Source organism: Hippocampus comes, unplaced genomic scaffold, assembly GCF_001891065.2.
Source record: "Hippocampus comes isolate QL1 unplaced genomic scaffold, H_comes_QL1_v1.1 scaffold156, whole genome shotgun sequence".
Taxonomy (NCBI): domain Eukaryota; kingdom Metazoa; phylum Chordata; class Actinopteri; order Syngnathiformes; family Syngnathidae; genus Hippocampus; species Hippocampus comes.
In genome coordinates this window covers 4810311-4831329 of record NW_017805744.1, presented here as the reverse complement: position 1 = coordinate 4831329, position 21019 = coordinate 4810311, and the positions used below count along the sequence as shown (strand labels likewise).

The 21019-nt window shown below is 40.8% G+C and overlaps 1 protein-coding gene across 1 annotated transcript in view; it reads left to right on the top strand.

Annotated features, from left to right (window-relative positions):
* Nucleotides 1-21019, top strand: part of aff2 (AF4/FMR2 family, member 2) — a 137814-nt gene that overhangs the window by 45299 nt on the left and 71496 nt on the right. The window contains exons 2-4 of the mRNA XM_019884114.1: nucleotides 3321-3441; nucleotides 9401-10064; nucleotides 10938-11326. Of these exons, the coding sequence (XP_019739673.1) occupies nucleotides 3321-3441; nucleotides 9401-10064; nucleotides 10938-11326 (1174 nt within the window). The remainder of the gene's footprint in view (nucleotides 1-3320; nucleotides 3442-9400; nucleotides 10065-10937; nucleotides 11327-21019) is intronic.

Genomic DNA, 21019 nt, shown 5'->3' with positions numbered 1-21019 from the left:
CATGGCAAAATACACGGTTAAAATACACATGTTCACCCTATTGAGACCAGTTGTTATGGTGGAAACTTTGGCCGCTTTGCGGGACGGGAAAATATCATCAGATCGGAATGAAATTTTGCACAGAACCTTGTACCATAGTATCGACAAGAATTCCGACCCGGCCCGACGAATCCGACAAACTTTTTTTTTTGCCATGAAAATGTGGACCACCCTAATATATATATATATTTTTTTTTTTTGCAAGATATTCTTTTGCCCAGCATTACAGTTATCAGCATAATGTTTCACAAAACATAGTATGTGGTTCAACTAAAACCAGCAAAATTAAATAAATGTACTTGCAACTGAGAGATAACTTGTTTTAAAAAAAAAATCCAATGTGTGTCAAGAAGCAATAGACAGCGATCTGCAAAATGACTCAGGAAGCTGTTATGTGTCTCAGGCATGGGGAAAAATAACCAATTAGCATTAATGCATCTTCATAATTATGTAAGATGCAATGTCCACAACTGACCTATTATAATTTGAGAATACCGGCGCACCAAATGACATTACAAGTGGGAAAATAGATTTTCTTTCCACGGTAATTGATAAGAAAGACTTTCAGCTTTTATTACTTACTAATTGGTGTCCGATAATTTCATTCATTATTGCTCCCTCCTCTGTTGCATCACAAATCGTCTTACTGCTCTCAGTGGCCAAATTCCATGAAACCTCATTGCATAAACTCAACAACACATTTTCCTGTCAATGCAAGAGTCAAAATAGCTCATAGTATTATAGTTCAACACCACTGCAAAGTGCAACCAAAAAAAAAAAAAAGTAAATAAAACTATTGTTGAATTAATGCCAGACACTGTCAATGAAAATGAATATCTAATTATTCTTCAATTTCCAATCTCTTTGTTTTTTTTCCATGGAGATATGGCGATATTCAGTCCTGGGAATGGTTTCCGCTAACAGTGTTTGTTTATAGCCGTATCGACCTGCGCAACACAATGAAGTACTTACAAGAAGGGGCGGCACGATGTAAACACATCGCGGTCTGCCTCTGCCACCTCTTCAGATTACAGCTCTTGAATGCAATCCACAACATTTAACGTTATGGCAACAAACGTCCTTTGTGTTTTTCACACTTTGTCAAATTATATCGCAACTGAATTACAGTGAATCTTTAATACATTGTATTGCCGGTGGTGTGTTAAGATGCTCATCTCATCTTCTCAGTGATGGATATACATATCTCTTGTGCGTGTATGGTGCTTGTCCTGTATATTTGTGGCATGTGACTTAGTGAGCTGTCACTTATCTCCGTGTACAGACAGATGATGAACACACTCTCTCTCTCTGTCTCTCTCTCTCTCACACACACACACACGCGCGCACATGCACACACACACACGCACACACACGCACATGCACACACACACAAGCAGATTTGTCAATCATTTTCCTGGAATTCCCATTACTCTGTTACGTTTTGCCCATGCCTTCATCTCATCCTACTTTCCTGTCCTCATCCCTCTACTCAGTCTTTCATCATTCTCTTATTTTCTTTCCTTTTTAAAAAACAGTCGGTTTCCCTGGAAGTATTTTTTTTTTCCCTTCCCGTGGGCCTATATGACCCCCGCCCCCCACCACCACCACCTTCTCCCTCTTCCCGTCGCCGCTCTCTATTCTTCTTCCCTCCCACTCGCACATCTTACTGGGAGATTAAATGTCGGAGGAGAGGTCTTGTGCAGGAAAAGAGAATGTCTCTTTTAATTGTGTTGATGGCTAATTAGGCACTCGGTCTCCTCTCCGTGCAGTGTATTGAGTAAAACAGATGCCCTTTCCTGGGTCAACAGGGCAGAGGCGTGCACGTAGCGTGTGCTTGTTCGCACACACTTCAAACCTCCAAGAGCCGCTCGTACATTTCTCTGTGGACTGTTCGACCGCAGCTGATTGAAAAAGGTTTTGGGTTAGCATCGTAAAAGGTAGGCTTTGCTTAAAAACAGACATATGTGAGAAACAATCAGCATGGTAACTATTCACCACAGATCGCCTGTTTCAATTAATGCGTCCGGCTGTTTTACACAGGAAGCGATGATGAATCATATACCCAGCAGCCCTCAGGGGTGAGCTATAAGCCAAGAAAGAGAACTTCCCAGAACAACTGATTAAAAGCACACTTAATTCTGATTTTATCAACGATGTCATGAGAGGACATGGCTCAGTCGGTACATTATGTCATCAACACGACAGGATTATAAACCCAATTTACCCACATCCCACTAAAGTTAAAAACGAATGAATGAATTAAAGTGGCCATCTGAAACCATACGGCACTCAGTCATGAAAAAAAATGAATTGCCCCTTTTGTAATGATCACTCTTAATATTGTTCGAGGAAGAATGATTATATCTATTTTTTTGTGCTACAGCGCTTGATACACTTACGATAAATAGTCACTCTTATACAGCTGTAGATCTTGTAGCATTTTTCAGACTCAGAACTGCTGGCTGACGAGCACTGAGGAGAATTGAAAGAGACACGTGTATATGGGAGAGAGCAAAAAAAGACAAGCACATGGCTACAACTCTGAGGAGCGGCAGTTTCATATCATATTTAGCCAACAAAGTTGACACGTGTGTGTGAAAGTCTTGTTTGAGCTCTGTGTGGAGGTACAAATGTCAGCAGACACAATCGTAAGATAGTACTGAGCACTGCTGCAAGGATATCCACTAAAATGGCCGACGTGCAGTTCCAAAAAACAATATTCCGAAATAAATATCACCCGATGGCTTATCAATGTATATTTCATGAGAATATCAAGGATACATTCAAAAAAAAGTTTTCATCAGTTGTAAGTGTACATAAAAAAAGAAAATGAAATGGTATCCAATTATTCAATGAATCGATGGAACAATCGATAGAATAATGGGTGTTCAACTTGGGGCCCGGGGGCCAGGTCAGGCCCGCCAAGCATGTTGCTCCGACCCGGGGAAAAAGGAAAAAAAACCCACAAACATAAAATAAATGAAAGTCTCATTTTCATGCCATTCAACTTCGAGCAACAGCATAACTAAAGTATATCTTTAAGTTACTGCACGTTGCTCTGTGGAAATTGAGTGTATGAATGGATCTCTATATGTCGGTTTTCTGTTTTTTGAGGTCAGAAATGACTGGTTGGGGCATCGTCTATAGGCTATCATGCTTTTATTTGCCATCGTTGGTGCTCAGTATTGTCCACACGTCAGACATAAAAAGGCAGTCGTTTCTGCCAGTGGATTGTTCTCAGCGGGCAACACTAATGAGTTTTTCTCTTGGTTTCCTTTTAGCCATTTGGAGTCAGAGCGCAGTGTCCTCAAAAGGAGAGAATGGGAGAGGAGGACCCAGGAGGTACAGCAGGATGAAGATTTGTTCTCCACTGGATTCAACCTGTTTGGGGAACCTTACAAAGTAAGTAAGAGTGACTGATTGGACCCTCCATAGTTTTGGATTACAGTCATAGTACTGAATTCATGTTTGGGAAACTGTTGATTAATTATGTAAATAAAACATAAACAATGAATTCTATAAATATTACAGTTTAAGCGATAGATTTGACATTCCCAACCAGGGGTGGTGTGAAAGTGATGTATTGCTACTCATAATTGCAATTTTTCCACGAGCATAAAAAAATAAGACTTTAATTATTCAATAATTAAACATCATTTTACTAGGCTTTTAACAACCAGTTTTTTTTCTGAATTTAATTTACACATCTATTTAATTGAAAATAGCTTTAACTTCCGGCCGTGCAGATACAGCCAATCATAGAAGCAACTCGCAGGCAGACGTATTGTTTGAACTGACACGGAAATACAGTAGCTCCTTTGTTGATGAGACTCACAAAGCACTTGCGAAAGGAGGAAAAAAGATATACCGCGGTCATGCCGAATGTGAGTTGGGCTATTCTCCCGTGTCAATATAGGTTGCGTAGATTGGGGTGAATCTGTACAGCTACACCAGAGCCAGATGGCTTTGAGAATGTGCTACCTCCTCACATACATACCAGGTAAAAAGTGACAAACAATGCAGGACAAAAAAAAAAAAAAAAATCAATGCCGTCTGTGGGCACCGGGACTCGTACAGCACAGCCAGCTTCCAATACGAGCCAAGAAGGCGGAGGTGCAGGCTACTTGGCGTAGCTGGTCAGTAACTGTGTGTGTGGACAGATGTTAAACCAAGACAGCATTAGTTTGAGCAAAACCCCCGGCCACCTGAAGGGATATTATATACCTGTATAAAATGAAAGGGTTATTTTGAAGCAAGATTATTTATTGGCCTTCTTCTTCTTCTTCTTATTATTATTATTATTTAATCTTGGAAAATGGACTTCCCCCAAAGTGAAAAAGTTACTTTTGGACAGAAAGTTAAAGACGTTAAATGATGTAAAGTATTTTCCACCTCATGCACAGTTACTTTCTGGATGCTACGTGGTCTCAGGCTGTCGCTAACTAGAAAGTTTTATACCAGCTGTTAACATTTGATTGAGTTTTAGACAAGAACAACTGGACATGCTTGACATGAGCCTTTCATTTAGGTCAATAGGATTGTTTTACAAGATCTTAACTAATGAGGATGGCTTTGTGATTCAAGCCAATCAGCTAAATATTATTGCAAACCTCTGACTAAACTTACTATTCTATACTTTGTATACTCCAAGCTGAACTTACCTGAAAGTTAATGCAAAATAAAGCCAGTAATGGCCTTAAAGTAGATCATTATAGGCTTCTATTTTCACTGTTTTCCCCTGTGGCCAACTGTTGTACGCTCAAGCATAAGATTCTCCGCACCTTCGAGACACTCAGAATGTGTTGAGTCATGCATCCAAGTCCACGGCCACCCACTGCCCCCTGTGTATAAAATGGATTCTGAAGATTTGACTCTCATTCTCTGCAGCTAAGCACTTCACTTTATTTTGCCGCCAAGAGTGTCGACCTTGGGACATGCTGGCTTTGAATCTTGACAAAATGCGCACGTGTGCTTGTCAGAACACATGAGAAACAGAGCGGGCTCTGTATTAGAAATTGATCAAGGTTGATTTTTGAGGGTGCCACATGAGCGGTTACACCGATAATGAGAATGCCTTCAGGTTTCCATTAATTGTTTTCAAGTCATTATTAGTGCTCAGTTCAGGTCAGGATATGGTTGTATGGGAGAGAATGATTGGGCGACACACCATTTCATCACTTCTGAAAAGGTTAAATGATTGAACAACAATGAGAACGCGAGGAAAAAAAAAGATCGCCCCCTCTAACCTATCAAGATAAAAGATATCATTTATTTATCTGGCCTGGCCTGTTAAAATTAGACGGCTATGACCTCAGATGAGTAGCAACACTTGGTATACTACTGTAGAGTATGCTGCAAAAGTGGAACTTTTTCTTATTCTGAATATGGACTTTATCTAAGGCAGGCAAGCAGCGAGGAGAGAAGTTCAAAGAAGAACGTTCAGGGTAAACCTCACACAACTATGTAGGGGAATGCCGACTGTTGAGGAAGTGCACAGTGTTTTTGTATTTAGTCAATGGAAGCAACCCTGCTTGTATTCAGCCCCGCGAACAAACACACAAGACAGGTGGTGCATGTTTCTGTCGGCAGCAAAACCGTCAGTTTGAATGTGCGTCCCGCCAGTAGCGAGCACGCTCACTCAGATCACCTGTAACTTTAATGAGGATAAGCAGTATGCAAAAATGGGTCGATGAAATAGCCTTTCATCTTCATAATTCTCTCAAAGCACCGAATGTTAAAATGATGGCCGCAGTTTGACCATGGAATGGATTTTCATTAACAGTGTTTTACTCACACTTCTATTATATTATGAATTCAACATACTGCTTTGAAAACATATTGAACACAATTAACTACAAAGTATAAACTCACCCATGTACATTAAAAAAAATATTTTTCAAAGCAATACTAAGAGCCCCTAAATTTGATGGGCTTTAGAATTAAGATGTATGTTTTCTTTACAATTCACCAAGGAATAAAGACATTTTAAGCAATGGTCTTGAAGATCCAATTTGCTGCTGCCCATCAATGTTGAGTGAGGAGTCGCCTCTACACTGAACAAGTGTTTTCTATTACGACAGTTTTAAAAAGTCACTTCCTTCTAAGATCTTCCACGAGAAAGCCTTTTCTTTCAAAAACGAAGAGGGCAACACGGCTCACATTGGATTTATAAAGTTGCATCTGAAAAACTACGTTTCATGACATTAAGATTTTTCTGTACATTTGAACTACAGTCTATTCCCAAGAGTTGCACTATGTTAAATACCGATATGAGATTATTTGCATTCGAAACCAACCAAACAAACAAATGGGAAGTGAATTTTAGTGCATTTCAGAATTGACTTAAATAAGAGGCATTCAAAGTGTTGGACAGCGAACCTGCGTTGCGAGAACATCAAAAGGTGACACTGTTGTGTTTCTATTCGATCTTATGATGCATAAATTGACAAATGAATTGTTAGAAACACCTCTCAGTATGATTCAATACAGTTGTACGTCACTGTATCCGACACACATTTGTGAATTCAAACCCATTTTCTCAAAGACAGTTGAAATGAAACTTGAGCTATTGGTGCAACTCTTGAGCTGCGCAGGTCAACCTAAAGCTGTGACCATTTTGGAGAAAATGTGATGGATGGGGCATTTTGTTAGCCTTGAGGCCGAAACGCTGACTTGACCATCCGCAGGGGTTTATGTTTATTTGCTTCATATTCCTGCGTCCCTCCTCCATACAGTACATGCCCTCGCTGTTGCTCAGCTCTTACTGCTGTGACTCATGACAAATGGTTCTGGCATCCTCTGCTCCTTGGCTCTGCTGATTTATTTGTCTCGCTGAAGATTTCAGTTTTTACTGAAGGTGTTGCTTTACAGATACATACAGTAATAGGGACTCCTCAATCTCACATCCCACTCTGGCTCAGTGCGTGGGGAACCTTCGAGATTTATATCTCTTCCTTATCACCAGGGATTTATAGAAAACTTTCTTCTCAGTCGTTTTTTTTTTTTTTTCATTTTTTTCCTCCATCACTCTGCCTTCATATCAGTTGGGTGTCTGTCACTGTCTGACTTTCTCATTTACTTTGACTCTGTCAGCTATTAGCTAATCCCCTCGCTAATCCTGTTAAAGAGCCATATTTTGTTGGCAGTTATTTTGGGGTGAGCTTGTCACACACACACACACACACACACACACACACACACACACACACACACACACACACACACAGCCACACGCGCGCGCGTGCGAGCGAGCAGACATTTACACAAATCCAGGTATTCATCCCTGTCTCTGTTTTCCATTTGCCTCTTTGTGAATTCTCATCCATCCTGTTTTCTCATCCTCTTCAGCCACAAGATTTTTATTCATGAGCTGGAGATGGAGAAGACACATGCTAATTTATTCGCCGCTAACTTCAGCTCGCAATTGTTTGTTTCGTGCAAGTGTGTGTGTATAAAAAATATATACATTTGTTTGGCCTGCGATTGGCTGGCAACCAGTTCAGGGTGTACCCCGCCTGCTGCCCAAAGACGGCTGGGATAGGCTCCAGCACGCCCACGACCAGATCAGATAACGGATGGATAGATTTGTTGAGATTTGAATACAAATGTAAGACTTTTGAAAGTATAAAAACATTTGAGAGTCCTACTGCTTTGTTTCAGTGCAAAATGACACAATATATGAAAGTTATTTATTACATCATCCGCAAATGGAGTTCTTGCAGTTCCTTATAAAAAAATAAAAAAATTGGCACAAGTCGATCCCCTCCACCGAATCTGTTTATACGTCCGCCGTGTAAACCGTGTGCTTCTCTTGCACTGAATTTAAAGGGAATGAGTGGCCAGGAAGTAAACTTTTGTTCACTCCAAAAACGCCACACATTCTTTTTTCTAACTGTGCGCGTCTGCAAAAATACCACAATCACGAAAGTTAGACCGTGCTCTGCACTAGGCTTGCGCTGGCCATGAAAGTAGGGCCCCATTGCGTCGAGTAAAAAAAAAAAAAAACGAACAAAACTTTATTACATGTGTCTCATTAACCAGAAGACGTGTACATATACTACTATACATAGATGAGTTCTTCCTCTTCTTTTATGTGGTATCTTCCATTTTCTGTAGAGTGATTTTCTTACCAATGTATTAGGCTCATTTGCTTATTGATTTATTTAAACTCACACATTTCCTTTTTATTTGCTCCATACATCACTTTAACTTTCACAGGGTGCACAAATCAGATTCCAAATTTATATTGTCCGACAGAATTTGCTATATGAGGAACGTCTGACCTCTTTGTCTCATTTATTGGACAATGAATTGACAAAGTAACTGAAATAATCCACAAACTAAATCACAGCATAATTGATGTGTAGTTAACCGGCACTTCAGTGATCCATGACTGAGGGCAGAACTGAAACCATCCCTGACAGTCAAAGGCAGCAATAATACTTTGCAGTTGTAATTATCATCCAATGATTAAATTGCACTCATTTAAAGCAAATCAATAGTGGGGATAATCTTCAAGCCTGCAAGCTTTATAAAACGCACTCTTGCAGAATTCCCAGCTCAGCAAGATCTCTCCGTGGATCATTGCCTATTATTACTCTGCATGATTGTTGACAGAAACAAAACCGACACACACGCACAAAAGTACAATTCTAGTGACGAATGCTTCAACCCGTTGAGCAAATTAAAGCGTGACACCAATAGTTTCACTCGAGTCATTATCAACAAATTTCCTCTTTATTTGTATTTATTTTTGGGTTGTCTGCCATTTGTCCATGTCTTCATTGAATTATTGACAGGTACCGTAGATGTGTTCATTTTTGGCTCATGATTAATATCTGCAACATGTGGTTGAGAAGACACACGAGGGAATTAGGGAACAACCACCGCTCTTTACGTCTTCGCCTTTCGGAAAGGATCTCGAGCTGAAACGGCGAATGATGAAATGGTGTGGTTTCATCATTAAAGAACCTGTCAAAGACTCTTAACTATTCCGGGGAACATCTCAGCATGAGCACATAACAGCTAAAGGGGCTTTTGGATCATAAATCAGTCGAAGCCAGACTGTCCTCCTCGCGATGATTTCTTGAGAAGCGGAGGTCAGGCTAATAATGATTCCTGCTCCATTAGTTTTACTGCTCCAGCCCGGACTGGACCCTCTTAAGGATGGCATGTGTTTAATTAATCATCTTGTCCGGATGCCTGGTCAGTGGTCAACCAATTCATCTCTTCCTGTTCCTCTCTGAATGCGTAAAGAGGGCTTTTCATCAAGTGCTTCGAAATAAAACAGAAAGATGGAAACTTAATTAATACTCCTGTCTGTCACTTTTTCTCCCTCCTGTCTCCTCTACATTTCTTTCAGACTAATAAAGGTGACGCGTTGGCAAATCGGGTCCAGAACACGCTTGGCTCCTATGAAGAAATGAAAGACCTGTTAACCAGCCATTCGAACCAGAGCCACTTAGTGGGAATCCCCAAAGGCAGCAGTGGCAGCAACAACAGCATGCAAACGCCGACCACATCAGCGAGTGAGAGATCCGCAATGGAGTCGCAGCTTTTCAATGAGACCCCGAATGGGGGCACAGGAGCACAGGGGGGAGGAGTGGAGGGAGGCGAGGAAACAAAAAATGCAAGTGCGTCCTCGGCATCCTCAAATTCCACGCAACCTCCTGCGTCAACAACAACGTCATCGAGTGTGCAGTCATTTCCACATCAGAATTCCAAAAAGTCCAGGAGCTCCATGGAGTGGGGAAAGGGAGGCCATGCGCAGAGCACCCCAACAACGGGCCTCCCTCTGGGGATGGGGCAAGGCCAAGGTCAGGCTCCCGGAGCTGCAAATGGAAGGGGGAAAGTCTCAATGTTTGAAGAACATCAATTCCAAAGGCATGAGGAGCTTTTCAGCTCACTGAAAGATGAATTGGGTTTAAAAAAAGATTTGAGCCCTTCCTCGTCATCTTCATCCTCTTCCTCCACCTCCTCGAGGAGAGGGCATTCTTCACACCCCGCTAAGACGCTTCCTGTCACAGGTATGTCGACAATCAAAAAAAAAAAATTGTTTGTCTCTATTCCCCCCCAAAATGTTTACATATTGAGCAGCAAGCGAATTCATAAAATAAGAAAATGAGAAATAATTAGCAGTTAATGTGTCACCATAGTAATCATTGTCTTACTTGGCGCCTGCCTTAGTGCGATGTTGAATTGGTTGACTTATCAAGAGCCCAATTAATTGGATGAACAGTAAATGACACAGTACAGTAGGATGGTGAAAAGGCAAAAGATAAACAAAAATGAAAAATAGGTGCTGACTGAGGTAATGATGTCTACGGCAATTTTAAAAAACTTGGTTGGACACATTTTGTTGCCGGACATGTACAGGCTGCAGTTGTTATTTTGTTTTTTTTTGAGGCTACAGATTATATTTGGTCTTTTAACGTTGTGTGGAATAGTTTTCGGAAATCTCAGTCCATACATATTCCCATTCCATCTTTGAAGTTCAAGGAAGAGATTGATACAACCCCGTATTAAGTTTCAATAGCAGTTTGATTGGCACAGCTTAGCCTGAAGACAGAAAAAAAAGGAGTAAGACTCAATTAGAGCAGACAAAACTTCCCAAAAACTTTGGGCCACTGAACATTTGTCTTGAATTTTTCATCTATTTAAACCCTTGGGAGAGCAGTTTGTCTCCTTTAGTTTCCAGTTCCGTTGCCACGTGAAAAAGGCTCCGAAAAGTCGGTGGTAATGTGTACTTAAAGCATGAGTCTTGTGCTGTGGACAAATATTTGTGTGTTTAATCATCAATTATCGAATTTCAGTAAGAAGCTTTGGATGTCTGATTCGATTTCAAGAGCACAGAACAGCTCGATATGACCTTGTCTTTGTTTTTTTTCTCACACCCACAGATGGTGGACATTTTCGATCTTCGACCATGGATGCTAGTCATTGCAAATCGTCCGGCTCCCCGTCAGAAACGGAACCGAGCTCCCACCTCTCCGCGTCCTCCTCCCCGCTGGCCTCCACATCACTTTTGTCAGCACCTGTACCTGGTCTCACCACTCCCACATCTACATTCCCACTTGGTGGCCTATCAGGGAAGTCGATTGCAGTGCAGCAGAAGCCAACGGCTTACGTTCGCCCAATGGATGGCCAGGACCAGGCACCTATCGACTCTCCTCAATTAAAGCCACTTCTCGCGGCCCCAGAGGGGTTCAACTGTGGTCAACCGTACGGTGGAAACTCTGGGAACATGAAGAATAAACTGCCAAAACTGAGTCTGAGCCACACCGCGGAGGTAAGGAAACAACAACGCTTCCATTTCATTACACTCCGTAGATTCGTTTAGCAGATACATTTGTCCAATGTGGTCAATGGCATCGATGATGTTTAGTCAAAAGTTTGAAATCAACTTTGCATCATCAGCCAAGGACATCAACAAGAATATGGAGGACTTGCTTAAGGTCTAAAATATTCCATCCATTTTTTTTATACTGCTGATGCTGTTCAGAATGTGGTATAGGGCGGTAAACTCAGGGCTAATTTTCTGTCACCCACAGAATGGATATATATACATTATTTGGGGATATTGCCTGCAAAATGAGCCAATGCTGGCATATGCAAGATACTCATAAATGGTCTTGGACAAAATACTGATGGCGCTTGATAAAAATGTATTTTCATGTAATTGTGTCGTGCACTTATACATTTCATTTCCTGAGGGCCCAAATGTCACCAGTTCGTGGAATGGCCTATATACAAAGAAGCATGAGAATGAGGGATTTCTCTCTTTGAGTGCATTTGATTGATCTAATTGTAAACCATACATGTAAATGTCTAGTTATTGGTGTGTGCAGGCTAAAATGTCGAGTCCATGCAGCTCCGTAGTTAGAGGGTGTGCGTGACTTCGGCTGTTTATTCATGACTTCATGAAATGCAACCAGTGGGGAACAAGCTTGCTCGTCGTCAAATAATCGACCCTCATTAAACTTCTATTTAAAGTTCCATTGTTTGGACGTGTCACAATTGTTAACATGCCTGTTGCTCTCTCAACTCGTATGCCATTCAGTGAGGCGGCTTTTTATCAGGCAAGGCAGACTCAGGCTAGAAGTACCACAGAAGTATCTTTTTGCCTTACGCTGAGTGTTTGTTTGCCCATAGTTCGTGTCTCCTTGTTGCCGTAAACACTTTCACCTCTGCTCGCCCCAAAAATTCAAAATGGAACATTGTGTAGTATAAAAGCTCAAGCTATTACTGCTCCATTTAGCAATATATGTGTGGTTTTGGATTATTTGGTCACTGTGTGACCTATAACATTTCAGAAAATGTTCTTTTTTCCCTGAGCCGCGATCACCTGAAAACCACATGATCTGACCTTGAGTCTGATCAAATGACGGGATCGGGACTTCCCTTTTATCAATGATTTCATTGATTCAATTTGAATGGCCAGGGCGAAGGATTTGATACGATTACCCGTTCATCAATGTGTATTCTTTGCCCTGAAAATAGTCCCTTGCATAAGTCCACCACTAAATCTTGCACCTCATACGTCCTGTAGCTCTTGTTCTTGTTCAAATTGAGTTGTACTTCTGGTACTTTATACGTGGCGGCTACAGATTGAATATAATTGGACACAATTGTATTGTCAAATAAATTGGACCATATCAAACTCCGTCCAGTCTGCTCTCTCTGACTCTCTTACTCCATCTTGCCCTCCATCTTTATCTCTCTCACTTGCCTTTTCAAAACAGCATGAAACATCCAGCTAGGTGCTGTGCGTGCGTGTGTGCGTGCGTGCGTGCGCGTGTACTATGTGACAGGAGAGTAGTCATCCCTATCGAATGTAGCAGCTGTTCCTTTGCTTTGATGGAGCTGGTGTGCATGTGCATTGCTTTCTAAATGAGCCCGAGATGGAGCTTGGAGCATATGGCGCTGAAAAGGAGAAAAGCAGTCAGATGTGGGGAGACAGAGGAATTAAAATAAACTTTATCCTCGAGACTTTATTATAGAGGACTATAACGACAGCACCTGAAACCAATCAAACGCAAGATGCTTCTTTTATAGTTTTGCACCCGCATGTCAGTGCATGCTGTTAACGACCTTTACATTTCTTTCTACAAAGAAAAAAAAAAGCCTTCGGGAGACAAACTATAGGCATGGCAACATTTTTGATGAAAGATCCAGGAGCTCAAGATTTGTTGTTGCTCTTGTTTTCCCCTGAAAAGTTGATGTATAGACAGGAAATGTTTTTCCAGAGTAGTATGTTATTTTTTTTTTAATTTTATTATGAGGTTTTGAAAACAAAATCGGATCCAATTTGTTGTCATTGTGACAAAAACAAAAAAAACAAAACACTTTAGAACAGGGGTGCCCATTACGTCGATCACGATCGATCGGTAGATCACGGACTGGTCCCAAGTCGATCGCGAGGGGTGTTGAGGAGAAAAAAAACAAACAACCATTTGTGTGTCTTTGTGCATGTTAGTAATATATTTTTTGTGTTAATGTACACTGCACCCTAATCATCCTATCAGTCTCATTTTCACAAAAACGATTAAAAAAATAAAATAAAGCAGGTAAATCTTTAACCTACGGTGGCGCGCGACCTGCGTCACCGGAAGTTGTTAGCGCTCAGCAGTTTGCAATTGCAGCTTGTGATCAGAGCTGTTGCGCTCTATCTTTTGTCGTTATCATTATTCTCATTCAGAGTTTATTTCGTGTACAATTCACCGCCAGCACGGGCAAAGAATAGGAATCTAGAGGGCCGAGGGAAGCACTTTAAAATGGTATGTGTGAGCTACAATCGTTAACAGGCTGCGAAAGCTGGGTCGCATGCCTCCCTGTCAGGCTGGTGCTCATCATGGCAAGCGTGTGTATGTGCGTGTGCGTGCGCGGTAACGGGTCGATTGCGGGAGGTTGGTTGGTCAAAAAGTCGATCTTCGGTCCAAAAAGTTTGGGCACCCCTGCTTTAGAACGTAAATACAACTTTGTCAAACTTTTGTTTCCTCAAAGTTTTATCTCATGGGGGTGTTTTGTATCCATTTTTTATTTTTTTTTTTTGCGATGCGAAGTACACAGACTTGAAGTTGTGTTAGCATTTATGGAATGTTTATTCAAGATTTCGTAGAGTGTACTTTTGAAGCCGTTTGCTTCTACTGCAACTGAGAACTTGACACTGATTGAGACGTCGGCCCCTTTCACATTATCTTCTCCTCTAATTGGTGCATCAGAGGCAAAACGGCACAAGTCAGACTTTATTCACATTTAGCCTGAAGACAAGTGTTGAAGTAGAACAGAACATTGCCATCAAAGTAGATTCGGACAACTAACTGAGCGCCTACGTCAGCACCAACATCGGGGGACATTGATAATTGCCTTCAACTCAAAGGGACGCGGGCAGCGAGTCCTGGGTGTCAAACTTCTCATTTTAATCACGGCTTTCCACTCCGTGCCTCTGATACAACATCCAAAGCCGAAGAATACCCACTTTGCCATCCCACATCAGTTCCTTACAAACAGGAGAGAAACCTGAGCCATGCTGTCTCTCTCACTAAACAGTGTCATGGTTAAATAGGTAAAAGGTGAAATATTTCTTTGTGGGGATGAAGTTGTCACAGTATGACTTTGTTTATTCACATAAACACACAATGTAAAATTTTCTGTCCTTTCCGTGCACATTTTTACGTAGCGGTTTGTCTATTCATGCTTACACACATTGTAAACATCTCTTTCTCCATTCATTTCCACACATAACGCAAACATCTGTCTCAGGGGGAAACAATTACTTCAGTCCACGCATTGACAATGTCAAAGTTGGCTTTGAGCGTAAACAGCAACACCAGCTTCATGAGTGTAAAAACCAACAAAATAACCCCTAAGGACTACAAATACAGACCAGTAAATCACCATCATTGATTTTGCATGAAACAGTTTCCAAATGAGTTCATGTGCCATGAAATAGTTTAAGATAATCAATATCGGACTTGTATGCGTGTGTTTGTGCAAGTAAGCCGAAAGACTTCACGATGCTGTGGAAGCTTTCTGTTAGCACTATAGAATTATCGATTTGCGCCTTTTGTTCCCGGGTGGGGGAGCGGGGGTGTATCTGTGTGCGCACAAGTGTATATGTGAGTGTTAGAGCGGGAGATTGATAGCATTATTGATCTTTTCCTCATACGGTTACAGTAAACTTAAAGCTACTCCTAGACACACATTTACAATGCACATACGGGTGCAAAACACCCACACGCACATTGGCCAACAACAATTTAAATCTGAATATGTTTATAATTTTCACAGTACAATATCAATTCATAGTAGTATTTACTATGTTGTCATAAAATTCTATGAAATGGTTGGTACACATGCTCTATATGTCGGCACTTTAGTAGTACTGTATACTGTTTGGCAATAGCAGCTTTTGCATTTTCTTTTATATTTAAGGCAAAATTGGCAGCACACAGAAGGGTCGGTATTCCTCCAGAAGGCACAGAACAACATAATGTTCATGTTAGTCAATTCTGCATCCGCCTGGTGAATATAAGACCTGATTTGCTTTCTACCATCTCCTAAGGGAAATATCTGAATTTAATTGCTCTGCTTTCTTCAGCGGCTAGCTCCTAACATTGTCTTCCATGTGAGGCTGATGGGAGCGGGGAACAAACAGCACGAGGAAACGCTTGTTAATCAATAAGCTGTAAAAAAAAAAAGAAAGTAAGAAAATGAGACCCTAATAGGGTCACTGTTATATAGGGCCTATATAGCATTGGGTAAAAAATACTTTCCAGATACTGAAATCTCTCTGATCTTTTGTTTCAAATGAGCAAAGAAAGGCAACATCTCGTAAACCCGGAGGGATAAAAATGCTGTCAAAGACATTGATGCTTCACCGAAACACAGGTCACTGCTCTGTTACTGACGTTTGTCTGAAATATACGGATAAACAACAGTCAAGCATATTTAGACCTGTGGGTGAAGCGGCAAGAAAGTAAACTCTGAGCTGACAGGTGACATTTGCAACAGTGCTGTGACAGGTTTCCATTTCAAAGTAGTTCAAAGAATAGAGCTGATGTAATTTCACACTGATTTGAAGACCCGCTGTGGCATTTCTGTCTGTCATGTGTAAACGCGCACACGGTGCCTCGCCACTAATGTAGCGGTAAATAAGAAGCAGGATGGACTTAGACCTCCAGTCAGTAATCAGCATAAGGCGACGGCAACAAAATATATTCTGCTCACAGAGTAGGCTTCCATTTATGCCCTCCCTTTTTTTTTTTTTTTTTTGCTTGAAATAAAAGCATTCCTATGACACTTCTGTCTGATAAAACAAAATGGCATCTCATATAAAAAAAAAAATAAAGAAAGTAATTAATAATAAAGGCTTGTTTGAATCTCTATCATGTAAATAACTTTCAATCCGATGCTATTTGCAGAAGACGCCTTTTGGCCAAATAATTCTTTCTATTCAATGATTGGGCCTAAACACACTCACACACACAGATCATTGACAACGTCCGTAGAGTTTTTTTTTTTTTTTTTACAATTGGAAGCCATGCAAGTGTGTACGATGTAAAGAGATATGCTGAAGTCGGGAAATCATGTACATCAGCTCAAAAGGCATGTCTTCTCATTTCTTTATTTTGGGTGTTTTTTGGGCACGTTTTCATAAAATGTGCTCGGAAAATGGATGGATGGACACATTTTCTCAAGCACGTGGAGGCAGCAATTTATAACAGCGTGTTCTGATTTATTGATAAACGATGATTTCCTTTCATTAAAATGATTACTGCTATGGCAGTGATGAAATTGCAGATGTTAGTTTTCACTCTCCGTAACAGTCTGCTCACTGGAGTGATCAATATTTTTATGCTAGCGATGGATCAAATGAGTTTGTGTAATGTGAAAAAGAGGTCACTTTAAGAGGCCGGCCTTCTGAGAGTTATCATCCACACTCTGCAGCTCCACAGAATGTTTTATCATCTGCCAGCTGACTCTTCTGTGGGCCACAACTTTACTGTTTTAATTCACTCCGCTGCTCTTATCTTTGAAAAGCTCCGATAAACTCACAGTGTGCTCTTAAAAACTTCACCGGCGAGGCCGCTTCTCTTCCTGTCCGCTGAGGTCATAATTCCTTTTAAGTGGCGACGGTGTTATTAGCGGCAGGAAATAAATGTACTCGCTTCTCTCCCAAAACACCAAACAATCAATTATGATGGCATTCGTCATCCAATAACAGTGCATTTTGATTCAAGTTTCTATATCAGTAACATCAATGATGATACGTCTCTTTTTTCGGTCAAATAAACGAACCCCTCCATTTATATGACTGTCGAGAACATAAATGAGTTGCTTTTTAATTAAGCCCACATTACTATTTGGGAGAAGGATTTTGAGGTTTCATCATGTTTTATGTTTTCAGCATTTTGCATACACATACCAACTGATTCAATGACTGACTGTGGAGACGGAATATCAACTGGGGCATTGTTCATGAAAAACTACGGTTCAAGATCCTTGGCATGAACTTATATGGCACCTGAAATGGTTATCTCAAGACACACTACATGAGGAACGAGGAAATCCACACTCTGTCAGGAAGACACCTCAAACACAGCCTGTTCATTACTGTAACAACACAAACGGAAATGCAGTGGTCCCTCACTTTTCGCGGGTGATACATTCCAAGATCCCCCGCAGTAAATGAATTTCCACAAAGTAGAGGTTGAGCTTTATTTATTTGTTTATTTATTTATTTTTTTGTTATTTAGTGGGAGGGGGATTTACACCCCCACACGGTTCCGCCCCTACTAAAAACTTGTTATGCTTAATAAATGTAACTTTCAAAATGCAAAATGTAGAATGAATACCGAGCTGCTGATTATCGTGACGAGCTGTTTTTTACGGTCTCGGGTTTGGAAAAGCAACCCCCCACCCAAAAAAAACAAAACAAAAAAAAACGTTTTTACTGGAAGAGAGAAAATTAGCAAGAAAATATGCCAAAATAGCAATACATGAAGTTCTGGTCACAAATGAAAATCCGCGATGGAGTGAAGCCTCACTAACTGAACAGCAAAGTAGCGAGGGAGCACTGCACTCTGAGGAAAACATGTCGAGAATCTTTGGTATGTAATAAAAGTATTTGGAAATGTCTTCACTGAATAGGCGAGGCATCGTGGCAACAGCGGAGCATGGCGACTTGCTATTCTCTGAAATGTAGCAGTGTCTGCCAATGTAGCAAACAGCTGGCCTCATTTGCATAACATCCCTCAGGCCGTCTAGTCATGAGCAAGACATGCACACAAATACATGCACGGACGTGAAACGGTTTATTATACCACCACCTGTATCATTTAGGTATCGCATCTGTATATCATCTCGATTTTTAACTTTTTTTTTTTTTTGCCTGGGGTAGGATATGCTTCAAAACGTGTACTTTCACAAGTATGTTAGGATAAACAAATAATGCAATGCATTGGATGGAACCCTCACTGGGTGCCATATTCAGATTTGATACAACCTAACCCAGAGAGCTCCTTCTGCTCCTGAATAACGCGACAGTTAGTGTAGTGTGTCATGTATTGTAGGGATGATCAAGCAGCATGAATGGAGACAGCGTGTCACAAGTGCCTTGCTTTATTTCTCGTTACACGGCTGTTTCATGGAAAGGCGTGGATGGTAAATGACTGCGGTTATTTAGCATACTGTACATGATGACTAAGTGTTTTCCTTGTGGATTACCATTACAGCAGTGGATGAGCTGCAATCATCAGCATTGATTTTTGCCATCACCGCGAGTCTGAAGGTGTGTAATATTGACCCTCAAAGAGCTCTCATTCCAACTAAAACTCGATTTCATGTCCTCTCTTTTGGACGCTCAAGAGGCTGGTCAGATAAAGCGACTGTTATCACACTGCTGAATAAGAGGTCGCTGGTTCAAGAAGGGGCAGGGCAGAGCGCTCGACACACTGCGGCTCCTGGTGATGGTGGTCTAGGGGTCGCAGTAGTAATTCTGTGGACTCTCACTGCAGGTCGTCTATGTACCTGATAAAATGGTTGTGCAGCGATGTGCTCGAGGAAGCTTTTGCATACTAACCATATATTACAGTGTTATTATTATTTTTTTGATGAAGAGAAAAATGTCAACATCAGACCAATGTGTGGCATTTACATGAAATATATCACCTCATATTTCATACCAGAGTAGGGGTGGATGATATGAGCTTGAAAAAAATCTTTATTATTGAAAAAAAAAACCTCTATTGATCTGATCAAGGGCTCTGCAAATTGCTTCAAAGATCGACCACAAAACATTGTACAATGATATTCTACGGCAATATTTAACAATGAAGAACTTGAAATTATGACAAGGCTACAAAGTGCGTTTTCATTGATCTTATTCCTGACCATTTATTTCATCCAGTTTCTCCCTAATGAGAGATAACTGCAGTTTGATGTGGAGCATGCAATGACATTTTTTTTTTTTATATGTATGTATATATTTGATATTTGGTAATTATGCCGCATATGTCACCCTGGAATATGTAGTTCGTGGACGTTTTTTAACAGATCGGTCATAAACAGTCATAAATATACAGTTGTTATCACTGTGATTGCAAAAACATTTGAAGTGACTACAAATGCAACCGCAATCAATTCTAACAGTTTCTCAACCGTTCCAGCACATGTGAAATAGTTGCAAATGTAGCTTTGATGCAAAGTATGAGCATGTAAGAACTGAATGTTGGGCGCATAATCGTACATCTGGCCCACTCTTACTCGACCCGCTTGCAAAGATGTCTCGCCAACGTTTACTTGTTTTGCCAGTGGTACAGTGCGCGTATGCTCAAATTAGCGACGGTTTTATGAGTGTGTTGCTCAGCTTGACTTTTCTTTAGCAGTTGTCGCGCTTGTGGAGTTGCAAAGTTGCGTAATCCTTCATATGGTTTGTGGCTGAACAGATTTATCGGTGAATTGCTCTTCATGGCTTAGGATGCTTTTTTTGACCAACGCCAGTCATCTCAAAAACCGAATCGTCCATATTTGAAACAATGTTGCGTTTGCATGGGATGCTGTCACGGAGTCACGGGACAAAACCCTGCCTACTGATTTGCATAATGCAGACTTAGAACTTCCTCTCCCTCTGCCATCTCTGCCTGCTGATTTACCAAATGAGGATTTCATCGATCAATGATCCCGTTTTTTTGAGACAGTATTAATACTCGATAATGTAAAATTGAACATTGCGAAAGCAACTTTGACGATAATATGGAGGATGATATGCATCACCCACCTCTACATCAGAGTAAGATAAAGCCTCCTGGACTGTAACTATGAAGAGATTTAGAGTTTTCTTGTCGCGATTAATGATAAAATATGGGGTTAAACTATTCATTTCAAAGCTCAATTGAACTTTTTACTTTACTACTCCTCCTTCATTTCAAGTAAACAAAGCGGAGAAAACTTTGTGAAAGTAAATATTTCTGTTTGTTAGCCCACTTAATTGCAAGTTAGGAGGCTACTTCCTTGCAGATGATGTGCAGTCAGTCGTTTAAGTGTCGGGGGCCCTTCACCAGAAAACACAGGGTCAGTGTGTGAGTGAGAGGCGGACACCATCCCTTTCTGGAAGATTGCATCCATGATCCTGCTGCAATCTCAGCCTTTTGGCCGAGTATAAGTGTTGAATATGGATCGTGTGGAGGCTTTGTCCTCCAACCTCCTTTTCCGTGGATGGATTGACAGTATTCTTGTATTCTGCCCCACGTGGCCTTTGAAATGAAGACTGGGAGAACTCACTGGTTAGCATCTGGACAAATGTGTAGGCTTCTAAATCGGTGCATCATTTTTCACTCTGCACATTTGTGCATTTTTCCAACGACTTAGAGCTGACCTATTTTGAGTATTATGTTTTTTTTGTTGTTGTTTTTTTTTTTTGCGTTGGATTCTCTAGGATTTAAATTTAGAATGCTGTGCAGCATAAATGAAATTACTGATA